Below are 19643 nucleotides of genomic sequence, written 5' to 3' on the forward strand. Positions count from 1 at the left end.
GTTTCTTTAAAAGAGTGGTTCGCGATTGGAAACACAATAATGGGGAGCAGTTTATGCACGATACGTACCCAGTAGACGCACTGTTTTCGTCTACAACCACCAAAAATATGCTCCGTAGTTGGCTTTTTAGACCTTCCCGTCTGTTCAACGTGTAAACATTGATTTCAATCTTACGTCTTACTGCACTGGTTTCCTCGCACTGCATGATTGCAGAGAGAGAGAGAGAGAGAGAGAGAGAGAGAGAGACACCAAAAATGAGAAGCCCGTACTGGCTGCAGTCTCACACGGATAATGACACATGTAATGTGTTTGAAGTTGCGTGCTACTTATTCGATCACGGCTTCTATGCTCGGTCACTAGAACTAGTGCGGGCAGCCTATCCAGTTAGGGTGTGCTCGCCCCATCTCGTATTTTGTGCTCGCTTACTCGGTCCTGCAGGACTCTATACCCGACCTCCTTCTCCTTGCCCTAGTACGGTGGTGAAATTTTGCCTACGAATTTCTCGCTTTCTCGTTCAAGATGACGAGTCAGCTATCGTATTTTTGGGCACTCTGGCATCCGCACAGTTGGCAGGAAACCTCGACACAAGTAGACGCAGCCTGCCTTGTCGTCACTTTTCACTTTGGGTGAAAGGTAAAAAAGATGCTTTAAAATGCGTGCGAATCGTACAAAAAGTCACAGTGCACAGCGCTACACAACAAGCTGCAACGATGTTTATCTGCGAAGCCTACGTTTTTAGTGGATCACTTTATCTCCAGTTGGATTAATAAGGTTCGGAATTGAATTATCTCTCTCGTGTACCTGCCAATAGGCAAATTAATGATTATATGAAATGTAATTACGCTTGGCCCAGCTGGCTTCGTTGGGGAAGAAACTAGAGATTCTGATTGAAATTCCCTTCGAGAGTCGCTCAAACAACTGACCACCGGCCAGCGTCAACTGCGGCTGCAGCGTCCACTGCGTTAAAAGTTCAGAGGGCGAACAGACATCCAGTGTTGTCACTGCGGTGCTTTTTACTGCGCGTATTCTTTACCCGTTAATAATTTCAGTCTCTTCAAATGTCTCCGAAAATAATTCTTTTTGTTTTCTTAACTAATTTATCAGATATGGGAAAAAATGCTGATCTTCGGAATCAGTGCCGGCAGGTCACTTTTTGGAATAAATAAGCTAAAACTTAAAAGTACCCTCCGTCACACACCATTAGGTGGCTTGCAGAGTATGATATACATGATGTCGATGTAGTGGGTAATAATAGTTCAAATGGCTCTGAGCACTATGGGACTCAACTGCTGTGGTCATAAGTTCCCTAGAACTTAGGTTAGTTAGGTTTAAGTAGTTCTAACAAGGGAACATCCCCATCGCACCCCCTCCGATTTAGTTATAAGTTGGCACAATGGATAGGCGTTGAAAAACTGAACACAGATCAATCGAGAAAACAGGAAGAAGTTGTGTGGAACTATGAAAAAATAAGCAAAATATACAAACTGGGTCGTCCATGCGTAACATAGGTAATATTAAGGGTAATGTGAGGTGAGGAGCGCCGTGGTCCCGTGGTTAGCGTGAACAGCTGTGGAACGAGAGGTCCTTGGTTCAAATCTTCCCTTGACTGAAAATTTTGCTTTCTTTATTTTCGCAAAGTTATGATCTGTCCGTTCGTTCATTGACGTCTCTGTTCACTGTAATAAGTTTAGTGTCTGTGTTTTGCGACAGCACCGCAAAACCGTGTGATTAGTTGACGAAAGGACGTGCCCCTCCAATGGGAACCGAAAACATTTGATCGCAAGGTCATAGGTCAACCGATTCCTCCACAGGAAAACACGTCTGATATTTTGTATACGACACTGGTGACGTCATGTGCATCACATGACAGGAATATGTTGTCGACCCACCTAAGTAGTACACTTGGTGAATGGGTGAAAAGTTTCTTCTACCTTGCCCGATTTATGTTTTCTTGTGGATATAATAATCACTCCAAAAAAAGTGATGAAAACATAAGAGTTTGTCACATAAACTGAAAATAAAAAGTTAAAATTTTCGGTTGAGGGAATGTCAACCACGGACCTCTCGTTCCGCAGCTGTTCACGCTAACCACGGGACCACGGAGCTCCTCGCCTTACAGTGCTCTTAATATTGCCTATCTTACGCATGGACGACCCAGTTTGTATATTTTGCTTATTTTTTCATAGTTCCACACAACTTCTTCCTGTTTTCTCGATCGATCTGTGTTCAGTTTTTCAAGGCCTATCCACTGTGCCAACTTATAACTAAATCTGAGGGGGGTGCGATGGGGATGTTCCCTTGTTAGAACTACTTAAACCTAACTAACCTAAGGACATCACACACATCCATTCCCGAGGCAGGATTCGAACCTGCGACCGTAGCAGTCGCACGGTTCCGGACTGCGCGCCTAGAACCGCGAGACCACCGCGGCCGGCGGGTAATAATACTTGTATATTGTTTCGACTTCCAAGTCACAATTACACATCACATACGAGCGGCTGGTGCTAATGGACAAGGTTCGTACATACCAGATCTCAGCACACAGAGTGTGCACAATGGATGTTTCTGATTTATGTAACATGAAACAAGCTAAGGCGTTGAGCTTTAATTTCTTACACTACCTTTTCTCTCACTTACTATCCCTCTCTTTCTAAAAACTTTTTGTGGAAATATTTTTGAATTATCTTTCCGAAACTTTTTGTTAGAAGAAGGAATGAATTAAAACCATTCCGTTCGGATTGCATACCTACTAGGTTCCATTCAGATTATGCTGATAAAATAACTCCATACATGGCGATAATATACAGTAACTCGCTAGACGGAAGATCCGTACCTAAAGACTGGAAAGTTGCACAGTTTGCACTGATATTCAAGAAAGGAGGTAGGGGTAATTCGCCGAATTACAAATCCATATCGCTGACGTCGATCTGCAAGTAGAAGTTTGAAAAATGTGCTGTTTTTGAACATTATGAATTACCTCAGAGACACCGGTCTATCGACACATTGTCAGCACGGATTCATAAAATGTCATTCTTATGAAACACAGCTAGCACTTTATTCACACGAAGTAATGAGTGCTATCGACAAGGGATCTCAAACTGATTCCATATTTCTACATTTCCAGAATGTTTTTGACACCATTCCTCACAAGAGACCACTAATCAAATTACATGCCCATGGAGTATGGTCTCTCTTATGTGACTCAGTTCCTGATTTCAGATTTCCTGTCAGAAAGGTCACACTTCGTAGTAATCAATGGAAACAAACGAAATATCTAGCGTTTCCCTAGAAAATATGATAGCCCCTCTGTTCTTCCTAATGATAAGGGAGAATATGTTAAAAGTGAGAGGTCATTCACATGAATACTGAAATCAACCCGTTAAATTTCTGTACATGATAGATCACACAAATATTATAAATGTCAATTCAACTAAATCCCGAGGAACTACAATCATAATCAACTTAAATGGGATCGATTACATAGATAAAGCTGTGGGCAAGAGTGCATTTTATTGGCAGAATAGTTACAAGATGCAATACGTCTACTAAATATATTGTCCACACTACATACGTCCGGCATATGCTACAATACTGCTGTGCAGAATGCGATTCTTACCAAATAGGATCGACAGAGGACATCGAAAAAGTCCAAATCAGGACAGCTCTCGAGAAAAATGCGAAAGAGTGTCATGCATATGATATGAGAGTTGGGTGCCAATGATTTATCACAAAGGTGATTTTCGTTGGGACGAGGACATATCACGACATTTAAATAACCAAATTTCTCCTCTGAATGCAATAATATTTTACTGACGCCAACCTACTTAGGGAGAAACGATCATGGCAATAAAATAATAGAAATCAGAGCTCTTACAGAAATATTTATGTGTTCACTTTCGGGTGTGCTGTTCGAGAGTGGATCTGTACAGAGATAGCCTCAAGTTGGTTCGATGAACCCTCTGCCAGAAACTTAGCTGTGAATTGCAGAGTAGTCACGTAGCTGTAGATGTGGCCCCTATGTCTGATAATTTACTACAGTCTAGAAATCTGCAATGTATATGTACAGGTTGTCTGTACTGTGACACGACAGAGCCCTTACAATTGGGGTGTATGGCCGTAACTTGTAGTGATCGTGGTGTAGAGTGCTCAGAAATAGAAAGAAACTTGTTAGATTCGAAACATTTAGCAGGATTATATTATTTTCACACATTCGCGTTCTTTTTTTATTTTATTCTCCTCTTCCAGCTCCTGAACGAGTGCAGTCACTCAGTGTGTACAAGAGGGGTCGCAGAATGGTTGGCTTGAGGTGGTCTCCACCACTCAACACGTACGGGGATATTGAATACTTCACTATCACGTACAGTATAGAAGACAGTGGCCGTAACAGGAAACTTACAACGGAACCGAAACGTTGTGGTGCTTGGCCCGATCTCTATTGTTATACTGTTTCTGGTCTCTCACCAGGAAGGAAATACCACTTTGAGGTAAGAAGAATGTGTACCATTGCCGTATAATTCACCCAAGAGCACGTTTGTCTTTAAGATATTTTGCCAAAACATCTTTATTAAATTGCTCAAAACTATTTTAACACATGTTTCCTTCTTTCGTCTATGAATTATACCTGTCGCTCTAGGTACAAATAGTGAAATAAATTGTGCCGCTGATAATACAAAATTTATGGCTGGAAATCTATAGCATATTGATCTTGACCCTGTAATACACTTCTGAAATTAGTCTGTAGGTTGAGATCAGCGTATGTGAAATTTATAATAACAGCTTTACAAGCTGTATGCCGGGTAGCAGCATCAACGGTGTCACGATCATTGTAAAGTATCTGAAATCAGATCGGGGCAAAAGTTTTAAATTGTAAATTACATTAAGAACGGGGATCTCAAGTCAAGACTTTTCGTTCAGATACGTGACGAGCTAGGAACACAATATTATTACCCCCTTCTTCAAACAGAAGTCCTCTGTGACTCCAGAGGGAGAATACTTACTCGTGTCTACTAAATTAAGGGTGCAACACTTCATTTATTTGAGGAAGAAAACAAAACGGAGTTTGTGGATCCATTAAAAGGCGAGCTTCGTAGCACAAACCTAGCTTCCATTTCTGATTTATTTGAAATAATATGCTACTCCACAAGGCCACCACAGACAAAATTGCAGCCTTACAAGATAAAGTCGAGGTATGGTTGGCTGAAAAAAAAAATCCTTTCACGTACCCCAGTACTTTAGAACTTTAACTTATTGGAAAAAGAAGGAGTTGACAGATTTGAAGAACAACCGCACTTTAAAATTTGAATTCCAGGAACCTGATTTATACAACTTCTGGATTTCCCTTCAGCAAGATTACCCTCACCTAAGTAAAGGATCATTGGTCATTTTGCTGCTCTTTTATACAGTACGTTCGTGTGAAAGTATATTTTTTGTCATGAGAAATATAAAAACAATTAAATGTGGAAGTCTGGGAAAGTTATTCATGTGAATTTTCCCCACTACCGTGATAATATAAAAGAGATTCGTAATTCTCGTCAAGCTCACGCAAGTCAATAAATTTGTAAAAGTATAGAAAAATTTTATATCAATGAAAAGCTGTTTAATGTATAATTAAGCTGTACTTAGAAATGAAATATTTCTTTAAAATATCACTTACTAAAACAGAATATCTTCTATTAATGTTAGTGAAAAGGTTTCCCGTGATACTGTGTGAATGAGAACGATGTCACCATGTGGAGTAGTTTGGAAAGGTCTGGTCTACAGGACAGACGTTTAAGAGAGTATCATAATTTTCTAGGTGTTTAATGGTCTTTGTTTCTCGTTTCACCAGTATGCATTTCAATATAAAGCATCCTGTTTGCAGAAATTAATAATTTGTTAAGGTAGTACTAGGTGGGGCAAATAAAAGCGGCCTGGAGAACAAAGTTCCAGGTTACAAGGAAACACTGCAGGAGAAAGGAAATACAGTGCTAACCCGACTATAGCAGGTGTTGAAAATGACAACCATTCATCTCTTGGCACTTTTGGGCCCTGGGAAGCAAGTTTCTGAAGGCGGATGGAAGCTGCACTGCTGGAATTGCTGCAGTCTCATCCCAAATGTTCTGCTGGAGTTCTTGAAGACTGTGGGGGTTGTGGCGATTCACCTTAGACCTGAGCCCCCCCCCCCCCCCCACACAAAGTAACCGCTGCCTGACACATCAGGTGACCTGGGTGGCCAGCTGGGGCCGCTACCAGGCTGACCTCTGCCGACAACTCTGTCAGGCGTGAGGATTGTGTAAACGTGATTCGAGGTCCAGTCGGCGGTATGGGCAGTTGCTCCAACTTGTAGGAAGATGCTCGCTCTCAACATCTGCTACAGTCAGGTTGCTATTGCATTTCCTTTCCTCTGATGTGTTTCTTTGTGCTCTGGAACTCTGTTCTCTGGACCACGCCCTGTATTAGCAAACGATGCATTTGAGCTGATTGAATATTATCTACAAGTTAGTATTCCTATATTGATTACATATGTTTACCACAATTTTTGAATATCTACACATTAAAAAACAAGAAATAGACATATCTACAGCACACAACTGATACATATTTGTCAAAATGTAATACAGTATAAAGGTTTCCATACTGGAAGAGATTACAATTCTTTCATAATCAACAGTCCGACAGTACAATGAGTAACTGTGTCATCACGTTTTTCTACTTTTATTACATTGTGGGCTGTGAAGTGACCTTAGAGGGGGGAATCGCTATCACTTTGCTGCAGCAAATCACTTGGAGGTTCTAGCAAGTAGTTTTATACGTACATTTTGACACTCACAACCCAGCTCTATTGATTTACTGAAATACAAATTCTCAGTCATCCAATATGTGTACTGTTCTAAACACTAATGTCTTTCAATTTGCAAGACTTTGCTAAATGCTGTCTTAGTTCCTGTAAACATAACGCTGTAAACTCCATCAAGTCAAATGATAACGGAGAATTTGCAACATATTACGTTACATTCACCTCAAAACAAAACACAGTTGTGCCACTGGGCCACAGATATTATGAAGGGGGTTGAGATTTTCTGACTTTACAATATACCACATCTTCAAACATGCTGGCTTGGATTCTTCTCCCAACAAAAAAGACTGTTGTCCAAATCATATTTCTGCATAGCTATAATAAAATGGTTGAAAAATTACAGCTCCAGTAGAAATAGACTTCTGTAGGAAAAATGACTGTGTTTGTATTTGTATGAAGCCATCGTGAGTTCACATAATGTATATGCTTCATTAAATGAACAGAAACAAATATCGAATATTTTGTTCTTAAGAGAGAAATAGGCAATTCATATCACTTGATGATGGCACGATGTCATTCACGTTATTCATTGAAGATCTCATACAACTCATTTCACTGTTTTCTGTTAGCCAGTTGCATTTCAAATCTGGATTATCACACCAGTTGTAATAGTTTGTTTGTCTGTCATACAGTAAAATTCATTAGAGATGAAGTACTGATATGCTGAGCTCACATGTGTGGAAGCCTTGACGTTTATACAGAGTGGTCCATTGACAGCCACTGGGCCAAATACCTCACGAAAAAGCATCAAACGAAAAAACTACAAAGAACGAAACTCGTCTAGCTTGAAGGGGGGAACCAGATGGCGCTATGGTTGGCCCGCTAGATGGCGCTGCCATGGTTCACACGGATATTAACTGCGTTTTTTTAAAATAGGAATCCCCATTTTCTATTACATATTCGTGTAGTATGTAAAGAAATATGAATGTTTTAGGTGGACCACTTTTTTCGCTTTGTGACAGATGGCGCTGCAATAGTCACAAACGTATAAGTACGTGATATCACGTAACATTCCGCCAGTGTGGAAGATATTTGCTTCGTGATACATTACCCGTGTTAAAATGGACCGTTTACCAATTGCCGAAAAGGTCTAAATCGTGTTGATGTATGGCTATTGTGATCAAAATGCCCAACGGGCGTGTGCTATGTATGCTGCTCGGCATCCTGGACGACATCATCCTAGTGTACGGACCATTCGCCGGATAGTTAACGTTATTTAAGGAAACAGGAATTGTTCAGCCACATGTGAAACGTCAACCACGACCTGCAACAAATGATGATGCTCAAGTAGTTGTTTTAGCTGCTGTCGCGGCTAATCCGAACATCAGTAGCAGACAATTTGCGTGAGAATCGGGAATCTCAAAAACGTCGGTGTTGAGAATGCTACATCGACATCGATTGTGCCCGTACCATATTTCTATGCACCAGGAATTGCATGGCGACGACTTTGAACGTCGTGTACAGTTCTGCCACTGGGCACAACAGAAATTACGGGATGATGACACATATTTTGCACGCGTTCTATTTAGCGACGAAGTCATTCACCAACAGCGGTAACGTAAACCGGCATAATATGCACTATTTGGCAACGGAAAATCCACCATGGCCGCGACAAGTGGAACATCAGCGACCTTGGCGGGTTAATGTATGGTGCGACATTATGGGAGGAAGGATAATTGGCCCCCATTTTATCGATGGCAATCTAAATGGTGCAATCTACGCTGATTTTCTACGTAATGTTCTACCGATGTTATTACAAGATGTTTCACTGCATGACAGAATGGCGATGTACTTCCAACTTGATGGATGTCCGGCACATAGCTCGCGTGCGGTTGAAGTGGTATTGAATAGCATGTATCATGACAGGTGGATTGGTCGTCGAAGCACCACACCATGGCCCGCACGTTCACCGGATCTGACGTCAACGGGTTTCTTTCTGTGGCGAAAGTTGAAGGTTATTTGCTATCGTGATCCACCGACAACGACTGACCACATGCGTCAGCGCATTGCCAATGCGTGTGTAACATTATGGAAGGCGAACTACTCGCTGTTGAGAGGAATGTCGTTACACGTATTGCCATATGCATTGAAGTTGACGGGCATCATTTTGAGCATTTATTGCATTAATGTGGTATTTACAGGTAATCACGCTGTAACAGCATGCGTTCTCAGAAGTGATAAGTTCACAAAGGTAAATGTATCACACTGGAACAACCGAAACAAAATGTTCAAACGTACCTACGTTCTGTATTTTAATTTAAAAAACCTCCCTGTTACCAACTGTTCGTCTAAAATTGTGAGTCATATGTTTGTGACTATTACAGCGCCATCTTTCACAAAGCGAAAAAAGTCGTCCAACTAAAATATTCATATTTCTTTACGTACTACACGAATATGTAATAAAAATGGGGGTTCCTATTTTAAAAAAAAACGCAGTTGATGTCCGTGTGACCTATGGCAGCGCCATCTAGCGGGCCAACCATAGCGCCATCTGGTTTCCCCCCCTGCAAAGAGCCCTGGTTCGATTCCTGGCCGGGTTGGAGATTTTCCCCGCGCAAGTCGCCCAATGTGGCATTGACTGAAATAAAACGTGGACATGGCGGCCGAACTACCCCGGAAGGGGCCTCCCAGCAATACGGGCCTCATTTCATTTTATTTCAATACGTTAGTGTTCTGTGATAGAGAATGAAACTCATATTAAAGCGATTTCGTACTTAAATACACAGTATAATCAACTTATTACTGTGTGTAATTCTTTTCACCCTCTAATTATTTTGTAGTAATACATAGAACACTTAGAAATCGTTTTCAGATGAGTCTTACAAACTCTATTCTGTATGTCTCTAGTTTCTGTTGGAATTAGTGTAGAAAAACCTCCTTTATAGTGCTGAGTTTGAATGTGTGTGTGTGTGTGGAGGGGGGGGGGATGAGAGAGTGAGAGAGAGAAAAATCGAGAGAGAGAGAGAGACAGACAGACAGAGAGAGAGTGAGAAAGGAAGATAGTGAGTGTGTGTGTGCCTCCCCCACAAGTAACAAATTTCAAATTTTAGAGGTAATATTTACGATGATAAAATTTTCCAACACAACATGAAGTTGAAGCTTTTATTATATTTAGGTCCAGGCTCGTAACAAAGAAGTAAACATCGATGGAGAACCTGCTGGAGTGGAAGCCATCACATTAGAAGGGGGTATGACTGTTTATTACTGCAGTACTGCAATACCTTTACTACTAATTATGATAATCTTACTAATCGTAGAAATATCCTAGGACCCTCTACTGTAGAACACATATTTGAAAAGTGGTGAAACATTCTGCTATTATTTGTATTATGTTTCTTCTATTATATGAAAGCGCCGAAAATAACCTGGTTAACACAGACAATACCTGCATAAGTTATTCAAACCAGCATAATTTTCTGTCCATAATTTGTCTAGTGCTGTTTTGTAAACCAGCATCAGTTTTCGCTTCTGTTCCTGTACATCTCAAACGCCTTTATGATATGCCAACAAATTACTTTTTCAACACAGATGAATTGTACCGAAACCCAATTTGAGGTAATCTGTCACTTATTTAAACACTGTTAAGCATCTACATCTCCATCTACATACATATTCTACAGACCAAAGTTATATGCATGATGGAGGGTACTACTGTTGTACCACATAAGAGAGCGTCTTCGTTTTTCATTTGTGTATCGGTTGCAGGAGCAATAATTTTTTATGCACCTGTTCTTCTTCTAAGATGTACATACAGGAAAAAAGCCCTTCATGTCAAACAAATATAAATGCCACGAATTAGTACTGGACACAAAGCTAATGACTTACGAACACTCGTGCACAATATCCATTTCACACCAGTTTCCGTTTAGCAGGTATAACCTTAATAACAGTTATCTCCATTTTTTATCCTATAATGAAGAAGGAGTAGTAGCTAATGAAAACATTATGTATTAATAAGCAAAGAATATGAGAGCACGGTATGATTATTAATTTGATTAATAAACATTGTACAGTCATCTTCCTCTTATTGCTGAAGATACTACACTATACAGGGTGATTGAAAACTAACTGTACACACTTCGTGGGCGTAATGTATGCATCGAAATAGTAGTAAAATGTTAAGCAAAATTTCGTCTGAAATTGCTTTGTTTCCGAGTTATAACGTCATTTGTAGTAGGCGGCACATCATGGCTGAGTACAGGCTTTTGGCATATCGTGTTCACCTGCATATTGAGTGATGTTCCTTTGTACGCCCTTCTACGCAGCTCAGTTAATTCTGGCACGTAAAGCATTTATTTACGTGACTTTGGTTTGGTCCGTTGTACTCTATGACACTGTACTGTTTTACTATTGCAGCACCAGACATGTTATGCACTTTCATTCTATCGGCAGTTTATAGAACGCAATCGTTGCCCATTATGGCGCACCCGAATGGCCAATATACATATGCACCTGTACATATGCACCTGCTTTACGGGTCAGTAGAAGGCAAGGCGTGAGCAGCAGTACGATGGTGCATGGAAATGTTTCCAAACAGTAGAGTACCAAACCAACACACTTTCACGGCTGTGGACAGGCGTTCAAGGGAATATGGAGTTCGTGGTCGGCACGGATGCAGTGGGTGCTGAGAATATCCTGGAAATGTTAGATGAAGATTACACCATAGACACCTGCCGTATAAGTGCCACTGTACGGGTCCCTCGATCAATTGTTTGACACCTGCTTCGGAGGTTTCACCTGCTGGAGGCACAGTAGCTGACATTTGAAGACCATATAGATGTCGGTATTTCTGTCAGTGGCTACTCGAGCGCCGTGCCGCTGACCGTCTGTTCGGTGGTCACGTACTGTTTGTGGACAAGAGCTTCATTATCTGCGAGGGGAGTGTGAACGCTCATACCATGCACGAGTGGGCATATAAGAATCTTCGCGTAATTACAGTAAGAGGCTATGAACATCGTTTTGCGCTGGAAGTTTGGTGTGGTATAGTCGACAATCAGCTACTCGTACCTCATATTCTTCCGCTGCGTGTGAATGGCAGAGTATATCGGCAGTTTTTTGGAACACGAATTGTTTGGCCTGCTTCACGATGTGCCACTCGTTACACGAACCAAGTCATGGTTCATGCACGACAGTGCCCGTGCACATTGCAGCTGGAAGGCAAGGGCGGTTGCTTGTCCTGACAACTGGGTAGTTCGTGCAGGACGAGTTACTTGGCCCACCAGATCTCCGGCTCTTAGCCCTGTGGAAGTCTATGGGGCTGTCTCAAGAAGTTCTTGTACGGTGTTGCAATTGAGAATGTGGCACAAGTAGAACAGCGAAATGGTAATGGCTGTAGAACCGTGCAGAATGAGATGAACGGAGCCTGCAATATTTCGAGAGCGGTGAGACGTCGAGCACGTCACTGCCTTCACCAACACGTAAAAAATTTTGAACATACTCTGGGGTAAACGTACAATACCTAGTTGTGTTGGATTTCTGGTCCCTTCTTCTCGTTGCTTCCTGAGAAGAACTAATTTCGTGTTGTTTGTGTTGCCCTTGTGGTATCTTCTCTACTACATAAAAGTGCAATTTCAGATAAAACTTTATTTAATATTTTACCCTTATTTTGGTGCACACATAACACCCACGAAGTGCGTACAGTTATTTCTGAATCACTGTGTATATTCAGCAATCGATCGTATTCAGGCTAAGTGATCACCAAGTTCTGTGCTGATGTTTCTTTCGTGGCAGTACCGCAGTTTCTCGTGTTTTTATATTCGTGTTCCTACAGGCTTTGTGTTAAAAGTGTTACCTTACAATCTCTTGAAAAAAATCAAGAAAACGAAAAATGAAAAACGCTTCACACCCCACCATCGCATATGTAGAATCTCTTTGCACATTTCCTCCATGGTATATTTCGTTGTCCACTGGGGTCGGCTGGGTGCGCAAATGTGTCTGTGCTCCTGGAGCGTGGTGTTTGTTGATCGACATTGCCAGCTGACTCGACACGAGCGGGATTTGGAGAAGACTCAAGCACGAGCCAGCGGCCTTAACTCACACACAAGCAGACATACGCATGATGCTACAGCTCTGCTGGCTGTATTTAGCGCAACGGTAGAGAGGGAGTCCACTCGACCCGTGTCGGCAGACTGTTGACGTCTGACCCCCACTGTGGCTTGGGGCAGACTGATATTCGTTTTCGATGCAACCGCTTTAGTTTCCTCACATATAATCCATTCTGACCTAGCGCATCTGATGTTTTGAAGACGGCTGATAATCTCTTGTCTTGTTGTTCGTTCCCATCTCGTTCTTGTTTAACTCTTCTTTGAGGTAACCATCCATTATCTCTTGTTCACATTCCCTTTGCAGTTTTTTGACCATTTACTAACATCAGCCATCAGAGTAATATCTTTTCTGAATATCGCCTCAAAATCTGTGTAGGTTCCTAATGCCGCACCCATGTGTGTTCTCCACCTGTCTGTTCCTCGATACAAGAGTGGTCTTTTCCTGTTGTCGTCCAGCTGGTATGCAGAAAGACGACATTTTGCAAAAACAGACATAATAGCAATCAGTGATTTTATAATGATACTTAAAATCCGTCTTGATTGCAAATTTTTTATTCATATGACCGGTTTCGGTTCATTCAGAACCATCTTCAGATCTGTAACAATAATGATACTAATTTACTATTTTACGGAAGCAAATCTTTTTCATCCTGTCTAATCAATATCAAATGTACCAGAACGTACCTGATATTTCAGTTACAGGAGTAACCCGTCCAAATCCAGCAACTTTCACTTGCTGCGTCACATAAAATTGATGGCAGAGTGCACGTCATTTATATTAATTACAACACTATTACAGACAGGTCGCGTGTGGTACATTTGTTACATTCCATTTGCACATACTGTATTCAGTAGATTTTTTATTATTATTAAAAGATACTTAGTTAAAATATGTAGATGTCGAGGTCAAAATCTGTAGTATAGGGCGATTTATATATCTATGGTGCTGGTGTGAACTTGTTTTCCTCTACGGTCTGCTTCCGTGGTTCCCGCCATGTCGGTGTTGTGCCGCGATCCAAATGGTTCAAATGGCTCTGAGCACTATGGGACTCAACATCTTAGGTCATAAGTCCCCTAGAACTTAGAACTGCTTAAACCTAACTAACCTAAGGATACCACACACACCCATGCCCGAGTCAGGATTCGAACCTGCGACCGCAGCAGTCCTGCGGTTCCGGACTGCAGCGCCAGAACCGCTCGGCCACCGCGGCCGGCGTGCCGCGACCCGCTCAGTCGTGTGATGCCCATCGCTCTACTGAATACAGTATGTGCGAATGGAATGTAACAAATGTACCACACGCCACCTCTCGGTAATAGTGTTGTAATTAATATAAATGACGTGCACTCTGCCAACCAATTTTATGTGCCGGAGCATGCGAAAGTTGCTGGATTTGGACGGGTTACTCCTGTAACTGAAATATCAGGTACGTTCTGGTACATTTGATGTTGATTAGACAGGATGAAAAAGATTTGCTTCCGTGAAATAGTAAATTAGTATCATTATTGTTACAGATCTGAAGATGGTTCTGAATGAACCGAAACCGGTCATATGAATAAAAAATTTGCAATCAAGACGGATTTTAAGTAACATTAGAAAGACGACAGGTTGGCTCCAGTATTTCGGATCAGATCCGTCAAGTTTATGCAAGCCAGAGTCGTGACACCCAATGACTATGGCCAAGACCGTCTCGACAATATTTTTCCTCACCAGTACACATCATTTGGCGTCGCCCTATCCCTTCATTTTCCCTCACGAGCCACATATCATTTGGCGCCCCGACTCCATCATGTATCAGTTTCTTTCTTTCTTTTTTTCTTTGAGTTCTCTGTCCTCTGACTGATGGTCTGATGCGGCCTGAAGCGTGTTCCTTGCCTGTGCAAAGTTTCCGGCTCAGAGTGGCATTTGCAACCTGCATCCTCAATTATTTGCTGGATTTGTTTCAATCTCTGTTTACATCCACAGTTTTTACCCTATACGGCTCCCTCTGGCACCATGGAAGCTATTCCCTGATACCTTGACAGATGTCCTACCATCCTGTCATCATACTTCTCATTACATTTGCCTTTCTTCGTTTTGCTTTCAATCCATATTCTATTCTCATTCCATAGATCTTTAATTTGTCTTCAGTTTCAGTGGGGGCAGCAATGTCATCAGCGATGCATATCATTGAGTTTTAATTCCACTGTTGAACCTTTATTTTAATTCCGTCATTGCTTCTTCGATGTATAGATTGAACAGTAGGGACGAAAGACTACACCCCTGTCCTACACTCTTTTCAGTCCGAGCTCTTCACTCTTCATCTTCCAATCTTATTCTTCCCTCTTGATTCTTGTGTATATTGTGTACTAGCTGAGGTACCCAGCTTCGCTTAGGGAATTGATATGAGATTGTGTGGTACTTCGAATAAAAGGATAAAAAAATTGTTGGGAACATCTTCTAACTATTTGCTATGCTTGTTTACAAACAACATTTTTCATTTTGTTATCCAGGATATATATGTACAAATTTTCCGGTTTCCTACTCGAGAGCAAACTATGTATAGTTTACCATGAGAGAAGCAGGACGCTTTGATATTGGTGCCGCAATATTTTTAAGCCTGTCCTTGGGCGCTGTTAATTGTAAAACTGTAGGGTAATTTGCTTGGAAATCGCAGTCTTTTAAATTGGAATGGCAATTCAGTAGAGATCAGTGGTATTCTGGGGATTAATAGTGTGTGTCTTTTGTACCTTCCAGTCATTATTTCGGCTTCGATTATGTTATTCGATTGCTGTCTGACGATCATCTTTGTTGCATTACATAATTTCTGTGAATGGAGACGCCTCAGTAGCATGATTGGAGGTCCAATTTTAAGTCGAAGCTAGTACGATGGCATTCCTGGTATTCGCAAATAGTTTAGAAATTCCGTAGGAAGTTCATTATTGCTTCGGCGTTTACGATGGTGTTGCTCGATTTGCATGCTCTCTCTTTACCGAAAGTTTTCTTTTGAACATTAAAGTCGATAAAATCGAAAACATTATTTTTAGTTGTCACAATTGCCTCTTCAAAAGGCCAATCCGGATTGATATAGTTGTGAACAATGTTTGGATAAATTTGGTCGATCATTCCCTTCAGCAGTGGCTGTGTTGCAGAAATCACGGTTGAGTTTAATGAGGCCGGTCGTCTCGTCATCAGGGTACGTGTCTTCGCCTGTTTCGTAAAATCTGTTGAGCAATGCGCTGTTGTCTCGCCTTTCGATAGTTAAACTCTGTAAGTTTTGTTAGGCGCAGTATTTGTATGTGTGGGCAGAGATGTAACTTTCTACGCTTACATTGATCTCGTCTGCTGGTGCTGACCTGGGGATAACTAGAGGTTTGTGTCAAAAATCTCTTGAAAATATGAGTAGAGCTTCTCTCATCACTACAAAGTTTTCTCGCAATAGTCGTAATGTTCTGTCGATAGATTCGAATGATTTCTTTTGAGTCACTGTGCATTCATCTCAGAAGATAATTTTAGCTTGCTTTAGAAGTTCACCCCGTCCAGATGCTCTTGAGATTTTCAGGAGCCGGCCGGTGTGGCCGTGCGGTTCTAAGCGCGTCAGTTTGGAACCGCGTGACCGCTACGGTCGCAGGTTCGGATCCTGCCTCGGGCATGGATGTGTGTGATGTCCTTAGGTTAGTTAGGTTTAAGTAGTTCTAAGTTCTAGGGGACTGATGACCTCAGTAGTTAAGTTCCATAGTGCTCAGAGCCATTTGAACGATTTTTAGATTTTCAGGGTGTATACGACCCGGGACAACCGGGAGATCCGGGAAAGACCGGGAATTTTTTCATCCGGGAGAAAACCGGGAAAAACCCGGGAACCATTTAGAATTCCGGTAATTTTTTATTGTTTTAGTTATCAGTTATCTTTTTGTAATTTTGACTGGTAAGAACCGATACTCTAACAAAGGATATTACTGTATCCTGCTACTGCAGAATAATACTGCAGCTACAAAACATGAACGAGAGAATAAAACTTAAATTGCAAAGGAAATGCGCCGTATAAAAAAAAAAAGAAAAAAAAAGAAACATAGAGCTCACACAAGCTTCTGCCAACAGCAAAATGTGTGAAAGGCTTTAGGAAGACTATGTAATGCTTCGCAACAAAAAATTATCTCTGATGTGCGTGACGTCACAACTGTTTACCTTAATTCATTTAAGCAGTTACGAGCGGGCTCATGCGCGTGCGCAGTTGAGTTGCGTATGAGTGGTACCTTGTCCCGCTTCTGGCTACAGAAATGTCGCTGTCGGCTGTGTAAGCGGAAAACCGTGTTATCTGAACCAGGCTGGAAAGTTCGGCGGTGGGGGAAGAGGGGTGGGAGGGCAAATTCATATTCTTGAGGAAGAATACCTTGTGCCACAAAGCGCCTAGCATCTAGCGCAAGTTGGTCTATCAATTATGATTGATTGAGTATGCGAATGATCAGCGTTGTTATAATTACTAGCGAAGTCCATAGATTCATACTACCAGAGAGGAAATAAGCGACTAACAGGAATAACACGTAAGAAAGGTTACGTGTCGGTGTATCCAAGAAAATTGAAATTTTGACAGTAAATTTTTGGTCAGATCACTAAACTAGAAAGGGCAAGATGTACAGTCCCCAGCTAGCAGCCGCTTAAGTTGTATTGTGGGAGTAGCGCGGAAAACGCGTTGTACGAACGTGTGGTAACATCTAACCGGAGAATAATCGCTGGATAACTGAACAGGTGATTCTGGCAGGGTTAGTAGAGTTAAACCGGAGAAAGAGTTTTGACAATGGTAGGAGTAGTTACAGAATTAGTGATGAGAATATTGTTTGTTAGAACGAGGAAGGAGAAGAAATGGGGACGTAACACAAATTGTGGAAGAATATGACATTTCCACATTTATCCAAAAATTTCGTACTATTGCTTTTCGATCTCATGCTAGAGAAACTGGAGCATGTGAATAAAATGTGAAACTATTACCTAACATAAAGCTTTCTGCTTGTAGTAGGCCAGATAGGCCTTAGATATTGGTACTTCGCGAATTATATTCAAAATGGTTCAAATGGCTCTGAGCACTATGGGACTTAACTTCTAAGGTCATCAGTGCCCTAGAACTTATAACTACTTAAACCTAACTAACCTAAGGACATCACACACATCCATGCCCGAGGCAGTATTCGAACCTGCGACCGTAGCAGTCGCGCGGTTCCGGACTGCGCGCCTAGAACCGCTAGACCACCGCGGCCGGCAATTATATTCTGCCGTATTATAAAAATGACCATTACTACCAAAACAGTGTCGCTTATTTGGTATGTGTTACAATTCTTGCAATATTAGAAAGGCCTATTTTCTTTTTGTAGCAGACAGTGACAAAATAGACGTAATCAGATCGAGAAACAACACCAGTCGTTGGTATTATTTCTATTAAAAGCATTTTCAGTATTAGACAACGATATTTCGATATTTCATGTAACAAAACGTTTGACAAATTTTGATGAAGTAACAGATTCTTTCGCAGAAATGAAAACACGCCATGGAAAGCTGTAGCACGATAGAGAGAAAAAGACGCTAGGACCTAAGGATTGAAGAAATGTGTACTGTCTTGCTTCTCTCTAGTCTACTGGTTTTACGTATCCTATATTTAATTTTATGTCACATAGAACAGCAAGTTATTAGCTAATAGGCAATAAAGAGTCTAAATTTTTTGAAGAGTTCTTGTTCTTCCGGTTACAAATAATCCCATCCAGTATTAATTGCGAGTTAAGTTTTTTTTTTTTTTTTTTTTTTTGAAGAGTCATGACACTGCACTTTGGCGCACTTAGGACCAAACAGCCTACAAAATGAACATATTTTTTAAAAGCCTTGTTTTTTAAAATTTTTGGCGTTCTATGCCAAACGCTCGATGGAGGGGGCGTGGTGGGGAGGGAGGGGGGAACCGTCACCGTCTACTATTGCCTCGGTTCGAAATATCGTAGATCGGGGACTGATGCGTAGAGGAGTCTGAGTTTGGGGGGAGGGGGGTAGTCTCCACGTGATCCGTGTTTACATTTAGTGATTTTGCTGTTTTCTCTTCGTTTACATCTCTCACGTCGAATGAAAACAAAGTAATTTCTGTGGCTGGGAGCTATCAAGTGAATTAAAATACATTCACTTACTTACGTATAGCTAAAATATGTTATTAGTTTCAGATTTTATTTTGTTTCCACCTTTCTGACAGTAGAGCATTAATCGCTTTGCACAATAATGAAGTTACTTTTGTCGCTTTGCTAAAGAAATTCGGATTTTATCTATCTTTTCCGCTGAGACGGCCAATTTATTTGAAACGAAGTGTTTACCACACTATTGGCTAGTTTCAACTGTTCGTTGCATTTCAGGTGCTCGTTTTCATCTTCTAGCCCATATGGCATTATGCCATGATAAAGAACTCAACATGAGATAATACAGTACTAGTACTGCAAGAACATCTACATCCCGAGAATCATACTACAGAGCTTAATATCAAGTCGAGGCCTACTTCGGAACATACGAATGTGCACTTTAAGGCGAATTATTAATTTCAGTATGGTTCACGAATTCCGACGCTCTTGGAGAATCCTCTGATGTCTTGTTTCTTTTATGACATAATGTAAGATCTTTTAATGTTTTACACATACGGGCCTCCTGCGTCATCGCAGCTGCGCAAGCGCGGCGACGCCTCCTACCTGCCGCTGTCTAGAAACTGCAGGAGTAAATCTGTTTCTGGCAGATCGCGGGCAAATATTGCTACGTGTGGTTTGAAAAG

At 41.3% G+C, this 19643-nt stretch overlaps 1 protein-coding gene across 2 annotated transcripts in view; it reads left to right on the plus strand.

The window, feature by feature from the left end:
• Positions 1-19643, plus strand: part of LOC126092114 (titin-like) — a 511816-nt gene that overhangs the window by 433601 nt on the left and 58572 nt on the right. Inside the window, exons 21-22 of one of the 2 annotated variants that reach the window (XM_049907552.1) lie at positions 4246-4484; positions 9951-10023. The exons of the other annotated variant lie outside the window; for it this stretch is intronic. Coding sequence (XP_049763509.1) covers positions 4246-4484; positions 9951-10023 — 312 coding nt within the window. The remainder of the gene's footprint in view (positions 1-4245; positions 4485-9950; positions 10024-19643) is intronic. 2 annotated transcript variants of the gene reach the window in all.

This window comes from Schistocerca cancellata, chromosome 7 (genome assembly GCF_023864275.1).
Source record: "Schistocerca cancellata isolate TAMUIC-IGC-003103 chromosome 7, iqSchCanc2.1, whole genome shotgun sequence".
Classification (NCBI taxonomy): domain Eukaryota; kingdom Metazoa; phylum Arthropoda; class Insecta; order Orthoptera; family Acrididae; genus Schistocerca; species Schistocerca cancellata.